Below are 11,473 nucleotides of genomic sequence, written 5' to 3'. Positions count from 1 at the left end.
TATGTTATCTTGCTGTGTTGCTAGATTCACTCCCTATTCCCAGTGGCAGCTCAGCACCCTGTGCTCTGATAGTGAGAATTTTCCCTAGCATACAAGAACATAGACGGGCTCAGACAGGATTCACCTGTCGAAACCCCCAGAACTGCCTTTGCAGATTCCAAGAAACCATTTTGTAGCAAAGAATGAGTGGGATTACAGAACTTTGCTGAGTTTTCTTGGCTAATCAGCGAGGCAGGAGAAATGCTATAGTCTCAGGTGCTGAAATGAGCTCAGTAAGGAAAATTCTGGAAAGGCAACTCCTTGATTAGGTAGGGAGATAAGTGTGCTTAATAAATAACTGCATGTTGAATGACTAGAAAAATATGCTGGGCTAAACTCCCTCTCATTTACTGCTGCTGTAACTCTGGATTTACACTTATGTGTCTGAGAACAGAATTCAGACCCTACTTAAATGGATGGCAAACACCAAACATGTATGTGTGTTATGTTATGTAAGTGAGAAGTCCCATGTAGGCCTGTGCATCAGCGTATGCAAGATAGGTCACATGTATGCAACCAGAATTGCTGCAGCATACGCTCTGTAAGCTCGGGGCATGAGTATACTAATTAATATTATTTCAGAGGCTCCAGTCTGTTTCATCAGGACTTCACCACAAGATGGCATTCTCTGAACTTTCTTTTGTAAGAAACAACAAAACCCACCACCCACAATAACAATAATAATTAAGAAGAAACACTCCAAACCCTCCTCAGATTCTCTGAAATCTAGGGCAAAGCAAGAATTGTTAGGAAGTAGTTTCTCCTGTTGCAAAACAATGATACTGCTTTTGGAAAGCTGCAAGGGAGAGTGAGGGAGAAGTCCCTTTAAATAAAAAAAAGTGAAATACAGTATTGTGCATCTTGAAATCTGAAACCAAGAAACAGAACTGCAGGGGAAACAAGGGGGAAAAGTCTTGCAATTTCAGAGGACAATTGCTACAAGTGGAGTTTAAGGAGCAAAATATATGTATATACATTTTAAAGCCATTGAAAGACATTTTTGGACAAGGCTATGAAATAAGGGAGCTTTGGAAGAAGAGAACTTTTTCCCCCCCTTTCTGGATATAATGGCTGTTGCAAAGCAAAGAGCCTTGAGGTTCGGCTTCAGGTTTCTATTCTTCGCAACGTTTGTGTTAGCCTGTGATGGACAAGGTAGAAATAAAGAGAAGGGAGGTCCTGCTTGTTATGGAGGATTTGATTTGTACTTCATTTTAGACAAGTAAGTTGGTTTGTTTTTGTTTTAGATGAATCCTTTGCCAGGGCATGGAAATTTTATCAATTGGCACTTAACAAGACATCATTTCTCCAAGGGACCTGAAAAAGGTCCTACTCTTATGGCTTTATTTTTGTTTTGGTAACTTCTACAGTAGCTAGAATATGTCTTTCTGCAATGATATATATAGTAGATTTGCCCAGCTTTGGGGATTGAAATGTTTTGTTATTGTGACTAGTGTGGATGCTATAGTGGATACTTTACAGTGTCCTAAAATGGGCAGCGGGGAAGGATGGGAGGGAGGGAGAAAAACCTGCTTATATCTGCTTTTTCTCTGACCTGCAAAGGTTGAGGCACTTCTAAAAGGAGATAGCAGGGGAACCTTACCAGAGGCATTAATTTTTAGCTCACCTTTCAGAGGAAATGCCAGTCTGCCTGAAGTGTTACTGTTCAACCATTTTCCCCATTAGATCCAAATGTTCCAGTTTAAGTGACTAGCTGATAAAAAAAAAAAAAAAAAAAAAAAAAAAAGCTCTCTAATGGCCTAGTACTTTGTTTCAAAGAAAATCTGATTTTGATCACTGTGATGGAAAATATATAGACTTTCTTAAGGCATTTTTTTTAAAGTCAGCCAGTTTTTATCAGCTCTCAGTCAGATTTTCTTTGTTCTCAGTTAATGAAATGCATATTTTTACTGCTTAACTAACCAATAGTATACAGTGAGGATAAATGCTTAGTCGTGTTATTTACCACTCATATGATACGTCATTGTTTTTGCATTGGTAGCTTCTTGCTGTAATTTAAAGGCCTTCAAATTGCACTATAAGACAAGTTGAAAAGATAGGAAGCTCTCCAAAACAGTGTGGAAAAGAAACTAGTTAACCCCATCTGTATTTTGCAGTGGCTCCCAGATTCCATTAGTATAAAAGCCCATTCTAAATTATAATTAGTTATGCAGCAAGATACTTGATTAAAAAAAAAGGTAAATACACTGGATATTTAGGAAAACCAGAATGTTAAATACTCAAGGGAAAAGTGATTTTATTTTCATTTTACTTAGTCCAAGGAAAAAGTTCTTCTCACCTACGGCTTCTTATTGCTTTGATCATTCTGTTCTGTCATTTGGAATAGTTCCTTTTATCACCAGTTTTCACAGCAATGCTTTTTTTAAAAAAAGTTGAGTATGATTTCTATTGCAGATTACTTACATACATTAAGTTTCCCCTAAGGTTAAAGTTGAGGTGGCTGGAGGTTTTTCCCTGCTGAGTAGATATGCTTTGTTATACCTTTGAGTTAGATGAATGGCTATGAAAATTCAACTAAATTGAATGCATCCTCTTATGACACAAAAAGTGAAAATTTGCTCAGCCAGTATAAACCCTAAAGGTAGAAATGCTGCACCAGTACATGTATATCACTGGTTCATGTTACACTTCTGTAAGCCTCATTTTGCACTGGTGCAGTTTCTCTACATTTGGGTTTTTCACTGGTGCAAAATTCTTTAATGTAGAAAGGGTCACAGATGGGGCCTGATTCAAAATCCATTGAAAAATTTCCATGGGCTTCGGAGTAGGTTCACAGTGCTTAGGTACTACCATATTGGATGCTCTGTGGACCTGATCTTGCAAGAAACTGAGAACCTCTGTGGAAATGGATGTGATCAGCACCTCACAAAGGGTGCTCAGTACCCTGCAGGATTGGGTCATCCAAACACCTTAGATAGAGAGTAGCAAGAAATGGCCAAAGCTACCACCTCCTTTATAACTTCTTTACGTTTTACAAAAAAATGAGTTATCTGGTCCCCATCAGCCCTGATGTAAGTGGATATAATTCCATCAACTTCTGTGGAGTTGCTGTCAGGCACAATGGGTCTGAATTTGGCCCCATATTCATATGCTGTCTGTTGTCATCTTGTCAGGTTAATTGCCCATATGCGTTGTGTGGCTGAGCAGTGATCCGTGGTGCACCTGGTGAACCTCACAGTCTACTTCTCAGTTAACATGATACACTGACAGCGGTGTCTAAGTGTTGTTTTGTTTGGCGTGGGGAAGGCACAGTTTAAAATTGCATCTTTTCTTCATCCTGCTGATCTCAGGGTCGTTCTTGTTCAGCTTTCGGACAGGGTTTAGCAACACAAGGTCATGTGGTCCTGTGGACGGTGGGTGGGAGGGGGAGATCTCGAAAGGATGGGCTTTCACCAAGTATCCATTGCTGCCAGAATGATAGGAAACCATTACACACTATCTTAGAAAACGTGGGGGAATAACAATCGGCCTCAGTGATTTCCTAGCAGGGTTACCCCACATGTCTTGGGCAGTCAGTCAGTTTGCTACTCTCATGTTATCATTCTGGGGCATAAAGACAGAATGGGAATACGGGATTATTCTTGATCCAGCCACCGTGTGAAATGGTCAGTTTGCATGCAGGGTTTCAGACCATTCTATCTGAAGCCTGGATGCCTCTCCTGTCCATGGTCTGGGGGAACACATTCGGTTGAACAATGTATCATGTGAGTAGCCAGGACCCCATAATGATAATGCAGAACCCTCTGCACAAGGACTAGGCATGATGGCACAGATTCTGAGCATAGCCTGAAATAGCCATTTTTTTCAATGACAGATTACATGCTCATTGTAAATATCCTTTTTGCTGTAGTCTGACTCCGAGGGAAGCTCTGAGAGCTAGTGAGAGTTCTGACATGAGATTCTGCATGCAGTACCATCAACAGCCAAGTAGCATGCTTACAGGGCATGACATGGATTTAAATGGATACTAAATCTAATGAGGCACTGAGGCACAGGAGACGGTAGAGGGCTCCAGCATTGCTTGACTTCTAGGGTTGTGTTTATTTTTTTAATATTATTTCTTATGTCTCAGAATGAAACTCTTCCCCATTCCTGATGAGAGTCCTTCATCACTGGGGCTTTAATTATTTTTAAGGTAGATCCAAATGAAGACAGTGAAGCAGATCCAGATCTCGTTGCTATTCATGTCCTGGTGCACTTAGAAGTACAATCAGGAACTGTTCCCCATTGTTCTGGATGTTGTACAAAACCCACATGAAAACATGCTTCCTGCCTTGAAGAGTTAAGAACGCGGGAATTGGGAGACCTAGTCTCCTGTCTCTGACAGTGGCCAGCAACAGATGTGGTAGAGGAAGAAGTGAGAACCCCACGGTAGCAGATGTGGGATAATCTACCCGTTTGCATTACGTCTCATCCTGATCTCTACTAGCTAGAAATGGTCTGGTGATCTGAAGTTTAATATCCCTTCCAAAAGGATGATGATAATTATGAACACTCAGAATATTCATGATATCTATATAAATGTCCAATCAATGTTTTCTTAGTTGAGTTTGCAATCCAAGGGCCCAATCCTACAAACTTTTACCCGTTTCTTCTAGTGTTTGAGCCTTTAGAATTCTGGTCAGGTCACATTTTCAAATTTTTCTCTGTAACCAGGAGGGCTAGAAAGTTATTGAACAAAAAACAGCAACAACAACAAAGCAGCTGAGGTGATCCTGTATTCACTTGTCTCTAAGTAAAACACCAAATATCATGAGACTCATCAATTGCCAGTGCTGGATTTCTTATAGGCATCTTTCAGAACAGGTCTCAAGAAGAGATTTGAAGGTGAAGAGGGTAGCACAGAAGAGATGAGGGTGGCATTCTATGCATAAGGGGCAGGGTGGAAGAACGTCCTGGTGAGAAGCTAGCAAACAGGCAGATGAGGTTACTATCAGTGGAGAAGAGGACCAGGATGAAATAGGGGAAATAAGACAGAAGGAAAACTTGTGAAGGGTCTTGAAGATGAATGAAGCTTGAACAAGGAACCAAGATCAAGCTTGAGTTTGTGTTGAGAAAGAGGGAGACAATGGAGAGATTTGAAGCCAATGGAAAGATTCCCAGGGGTCTTTAGATTAGGCTTTCAAAGGAGGTTAGAATAACAGGGAAAGAAGACAACTTTATTAGATCGGTTTTGTGTGGACTGAAGGGGTACAACAAGATGTCAGGTATGCCAGAGAAGAGTTGTTTATGATAATCAAGACAGGAGATGAGGAAGGTGTGGATAAGAATTTTGACTCTTTGAACAGCACACAAAGAATTGCTCTTAGAAATGTTACAGAAGAAGCAGCAAAATCTGGATACAGCCTGGATGTGCAGAGGAAGAGAGGAGTCAAAGATCCCTTGGGTTACAGATCTGAGTGTTGAGTCCTAATTCACTTAGTCAAAACTCCCGTTGATTTCAAAGGGCACACTCCTGAGACATCAATGAATGTTCTAGGTACTGAGAACCACTCAGGATTTAGCCATTTGTAACATTGCCTGAGAAAGGAGGCCAGGCTGTGGATTAGGAATTTTGCATTAAGAACTCAAGCTTTGGTCCAGTGAGAGAAACGAATGACTTTCCATTGTGGTTTATTTTAATCCTGATATTTGTACTTCTGCAGTGAAAAAGATCAATATCTGAAATCAGGACCTTCAATATTATCTGAGATGTTCGTTGCCAATGTGGTCTGAGTCCTGTAATCACCGGGGCTGAGGTTTTCAAAGCTGCTTTAGGATATTTAGACCCACATATTCCATTAGTTTTAATGTAGGATCTGGGTTTAAATCCCCTAGACTCTTTCGAAAATCTCAATCTATACCTTATCTTCCGATTTCCTTGTAGAGAGGGGTTTCCTAGGCAAGAAATATAAAGTTATCCCAGCCTTCCAGGTACATACTAGCACCATAGACATGCAGTGCCCAGTCCAACAGGTTCCATCAGTGAGAACAACTGTTTGGATAGAAAAAAAGGGAATTTTTGGACTGGCTGTTTTACTGTTTAGCAATGTGCTGAACCAATCAGAGATTTCTCTGACTGCAGAATGTTTTCCACAGATGTGTGCAAGTAACAGGAACTTCTTTTCATCCCTGGTTTTATGGAGTTATTGGCAAAATGTAGCCGGAGGCAGATATTTTTTGATCATGCAGCATAAACTGCATTGCTGCTCAGTGCAGTTAGAGGGGGCTAATGTTCTTTAGCACTGATGTTTTTAGATTGTACTGTATTTACTTTGGGATTAATTAAATTATATGGTGCGATAGTGGAACTCATGAAGAAATCTCTCCTGGTATCTCATTATGTTGGACCCAAGTATTATGGAAATAAGGAAGCTGTGTGTAGTTATGGATGTTTGTGTGAATTAGTGGTTGGGACAGCTGAATTCTTGTGGCACATGACCTTTTTATGATTTGAATTGCAGTATTGCCTAGGAGACTCAGTCATGGACCAGGACCCCATTGTGCTAGGTGCTGTACAAACACAACAAAATGGTGCTCCCTGTTCCAAATAGCTTACAATCTAAGGGCTGGTCTACACTACGGGGAAAAATCGATCTTAGATATGCAACTTCAGCTACGTGAATAATGTAGCTGAAGTCGAATATCTAAGATCGGATTACTCACCCGTCCTCACTGCGCGGGATCGATGTCCGCGGCTCCCCATGTCGACTCCGCTACCGCCGTTCGGGTTGGTGGAGTTCCGGGATCGATAGGAGCTCATTCGGGGATCGATATATGGCGTCTAGATGAGACACGATATATCGATCCCCGAGAAATCGATTGCTACCCGCCGATACGGCGGGTAGTGAAGACGTAGCCTTAGTCTAAGATCAGAGACAACAGGAGGCTACAGACAGATAGGGAAGCCTATGGAAACAATGAGAAGATATTGGTCAGCATGATAGGCAGACCATTCTTTTGGTTGGTTTGTTCCATTCACTGTTATCTAGCAAACCTAGGGGAAGGGGTAGCTCAGTAGTTTGAGCATTGGTCTGCTAAACTCAGGATTGTGAGTTCAGTCCTTGAGGGGGTCTCCTAGGGATCTGCGGCAAAATCAGTACTTGGTCCTTCTAGTGAAGGCAGGGGACTGGACTCAATGACCTTTCAGGGTCCCTTCCAGTTTTATCAGATAGGTATATCTCCAAATAAGTGTCACAGCATATGATTGACTAATACATTTATCCATCCCATTTACAATATGTCTAGCACCAGCCACTTGAACACTGGCTAGGAGAGGCTCACGGAACCATTGATTTGCAATTCGGGAGGTGAATAATAAATCCTGGTACTAATATTTTCTGTCATTTACAAGCTCAAGGTTAAAGGCCTTATTTTCAAAGGGGGTGTCTCAGAACAGCTGACATTTTATTCCCACCCACATGAACGAACGCATGAAACTGATTTGTCGGTGAATGCATGCAAACAGGTGTGTGCATGCAAAAATTTGCATGAGCCAGATGAAAAATCTGGTGGTAAGAGAACAGTGATGAAGGGAGGCAAGTAATCTGAGCCATTTCCTGTGATTCTTTCGTTGACCATTCAGCCAGTTATTCTATTTTTAACAGACCGCATTGAAATGAACTCCCGCTATTAAAAGTACGTATAACAAAGAAAGGGTTAGATCTTTCTCTCCCTTATACTAGCTTTACTTGATGTAACTCTGTTGACTTAAATAAGTCCTGTAACTCCTCATTTGCACCAGTATAAATAAGTGGAAATTGAGCTCACCGAGTGATGGGAAGCAGACAAAAAATAAGAAAAAATAAGAAGCATTTGACATCACATGGAGACAAGACTGTCCTGTGGGGAGGGAGGTGATTCTTCCTATTGGAGAAACAAAAGCTCTAGCAAAATCCAGCCACAGAACTTTCTGGAACAGAGTACTAGTCTAGCTGTTTTAGTCACCAGAGATACAGGCTCTGTGGAATGAAAACACTTTTACCTGTAAGGAACCAGTTCAAATTTGTCCCAGATCACTTGAGACAAAAGCTTTTTACTATCTGATGACTAGTGACCATTGTGAAAGGTTTCAATCCAGTTTGTAATGGTCTGGTGCCTACCACACACAGTTGGCACAGCTGTTGGTTGTCTCACTAGGCTGACCAAGGCATATAGGCTGAGCTTCCTGCTTGCTCCCCATTGTATGTGTTTCTTTAACATGAGGTGTAAGGTGTGTAGTCAGGACTGTGGAGAAGCTTGTAGTTCAGTTGTCTTTGTACCTGTTCTGTGAATAAATGTAACATAAGAATTGCCATACTGACCAATGGTCCACCTAGCCTGGTATCCTGTCTTCCAACAGTGGCCAATGCCAGATGCTTCGGAGGGAATGAACAGAACAGGTAATTATCAAGTGATCCATCCTCTGTTATCCAACCACAGCTTCTGGCAAACAGAGGCTAGGGACACCCAGAATATGGGGTTGCATCCCTGACTATTTTGGTTAATAGCTGTTGATGGGCCTATCCTACATGAACTTAGTTCTTTTTTGACCTTCATTATAGTTTTGACCTTCACAACATTCCCTGGCAACTAGTTCCACAGGTCAACTGCATTGTGTGAAGAATTACTTCCATTTGTTTGTTTTAAACCTGCTGCCTATTAATTTCACTGGGTGGCCACTGGTTCTTGTGTTATATGAAGAGTAAATAACACTTCTTTATTCACTTTCTCCAAACCATTCATGATTTTATACATCTCTAACACATCCCCCCTTAATTTTCTCTTTTTCCAAGCTGAGAAGTCCCAGACTTTTTAATCTCATCTCATATGGAAGCTGTTCCATGCCCTTAATCATTTTTGTTGCCCTTATCTATATGTTTTCCCATTTTAATATATCTTTTTTGGAGAGGGGGCAGCCAGACCTGGTGGCAGTATTCAAGGTGTGGGTGTGCCATGGATTGGTAGTGTCTGTTGCCTGATCTACAAAGGATGAGGGACTGTAACAGATTCACAACTAATGAGCCTGGTTCTTTGGCTCAAACTGTAAAAACATTTGCATTTAGCTCTGGAGATCTGCAGTTCAATTCCTGGTGTCAAACATGATGGCAGCTGTGACATAATCACAGGCTAAATGACTTCAGTGAAATTCTTGTCCTCTTAGACTTGGGCTGCATTTGGTCGTAAGGACAAAACTCTACTCTGGTTGCACCTGAGCAAGCCCTGAAACACGGATCACACATCACACTACAATGTTTAATGGCTGGTCTTTATTAGTGAGTGGCCTCGTGTTAAGTGCAGCTCAAACAATAGAGTTAAATCACTTTGCTAATAGTGATGGGGTATGTCCAAACCTATTGGCTTTTTCCAAATGTCTCTTGGAATATTTGGGAAGATGGAATGAAGTGGCTGGCTCTTCCAATAAAACCGTACTGATTTCTAAAGAGCGCAGTAAGATGCTGCAACAGAATTTCCTGGGCCAAATTCAGCTCTCATTGACAGCCATGGAATGAAGCGGAGTGACTCCATTCTTGCACTGGCATAACTGAAAGAAGAATCTGACCACCATCAATCTCTAAACCAAACACCTTTCTTTTTTGTTTTGTCCGCTGTTGGCATGTACGTACAAGTAGATATGAGCTTAGATTCATAGATTCCAAGGCCAGAAGGGGCCATTGTGATCACTGATTGCATGAAGTCCATGGCCCTGATTCTGTCTTCGCGTACACTGGTGTAACTCCACTGGCATCACTGGAGGAGAGGAAACCAGTATAAGTATAAACAAGTGTCATTGGAAGTGTAAACAAGTGTGATTGGAAATGGACACTGTGGGTGGCGGGGTGACATTGACGTAAAACGCATGAATAATAATTTGGCCCCAATTCAGGAAAACACTCTAGCACATGTTTAACTTTGAGCATACTTTTAAATATTAAAGTCAATGAGACTAAAGAATATGCTTAATTGCTTTCCTGGATCAAAGCATTACTGTGCAATGGTAGAAACTCCGAGCCAGATCTGGTTCTCATTTATACCAATGTAAGTCTTCTAACCTCATGTGGATTTACCAAATGCTAATGTCGTTGATAGTGGAATTTACCTACTTAATGGTTTAAGTCTACTCCAAGTATGCATTTTTTTCTGCAGTAAAGAGAGTTCCTGGCAACCTCATTATGATATTTCTTAGCTGCTGTGAACACACACTGAACAAGGTGTAAGGTTGCATCATCTTGGCTGGTTGATCATTTTGTTCCTCTTGCTAGATCTACAGTTACAAACATAACAAATTCAGATGTTTTGTTTTAAACAGTTAGGCTTTATAGAAATGCTTATCTCATTCAGACAACTTATCGATTGGTACTTAAAAAATAATTATATCATTTTGCAGCAATGGTGCAAAAAACTGCTAGTAACATGACCATAAGCTATAGCATTTTGTGCTATTATGGTTGATTATAACAGTTGTTGGGTTTGGGGTTTGTTATTTTGTTAATGACTGATCCCTGGTTAAATTGTAAGTAGAGTCAGGATGAGCCCTACCCTGACATCTGGTGGTGAATTATGGGAAGTATGGAAAGAATGTCAGGACGTCAGATATTTGCATGGGCAGACCCAGCATAGCCCAAGGCAGCCTGGGATGGTTATTTTGACAGCTCTGGGATCCCCAATTTCTTTGTTATTGGGGCAGGATAAATAAAGTGTTGCCACCTGATTATGTGAATGAGGAACTACAAGACTGCTTTATGACAGAGATGTCTCAATATAAATTAAGTGACACTTGCTAGACAAGGGACATGGATTCCAAAACCCAGTGAATTGAGAGAGGTTGGGGACTGGTGTGTGTACCTGATGGTATGGGTCCCTTTTGAGGGCCTGGAACACCAATTGCACATCGTCCTCTCTCCACTGTTAAAGAGTAGAGCTAATTTTGATTCCATTAGGAGTCCATCTAAAGGCTACTGAGCTGAATTTGTGTTGGGCCAACGGTGCACCAGCACCAGGGCTCCCCTACTATGAGCTGGAATCGCTAAGAGTTGAAATCACTAAAGAGCTGGAATTACTGAGCTGAGAGCACTGAGTGCTGTTCTAACTAGTGGGGGAGCCTGAAGACCTATTGCTAAGCCGCTGGCAGAGTGGAGCAGTTTGCAGCATGTTGGAGCAGCCTATGGAACAGTGAGCGGAATGGAGCGGTTTGCGGGGACGGCTGGAGTGGCTCACGGGTTGGCTGGAGGAGCAGCAACAGCTGTAAGTGGGAAGCGGTTTGGTGAAGCCTGCAATAATCCGCCACGAGAGTGGAGCAGTGGCTTGCCACGTAAGGTCCCCTTACCACTCTGTGTTGGCCACACCTGTGTGGGCCTCCGCCATTCCACCCAGGCTGTGGGGTGTAAATTGAGATAAACTTTTGAACTGGGGGTGGCACTGACCAGAAGACTTGCGGTTGTTGGGACTTGGTGGTGAT

General features: G+C 41.7%; 1 protein-coding gene across 2 annotated transcripts in view; it reads left to right on the top strand.

The window, feature by feature from the left end:
- The first annotated feature begins 750 nt into the window (after positions 1 to 750).
- ANTXR1 (ANTXR cell adhesion molecule 1) overlaps positions 751 to 11,473 on the top strand; it is a 207,221-nt gene continuing 196,498 nt past the window's right edge. The window contains exon 1 of one of the 2 annotated variants that reach the window (XM_032786634.2): positions 751 to 1,258. In XM_032786634.2, the coding sequence (XP_032642525.1) occupies positions 1,107 to 1,258 (152 nt within the window). In that variant the 5' untranslated portion in view covers positions 751 to 1,106. The remainder of the gene's footprint in view (positions 1,259 to 11,473) is intronic. The other variant, XM_032786627.2, reaches the window with a different exon arrangement.

The sequence above is a fragment of the Chelonoidis abingdonii genome, chromosome 2, assembly GCF_003597395.2.
Source record: "Chelonoidis abingdonii isolate Lonesome George chromosome 2, CheloAbing_2.0, whole genome shotgun sequence".
NCBI lineage: Eukaryota > Metazoa > Chordata > Testudines > Testudinidae > Chelonoidis > Chelonoidis abingdonii.
The sequence above is the reverse complement of the archived record's forward strand: the minus strand, read 5'-3'. Positions and strand labels throughout refer to the sequence as shown.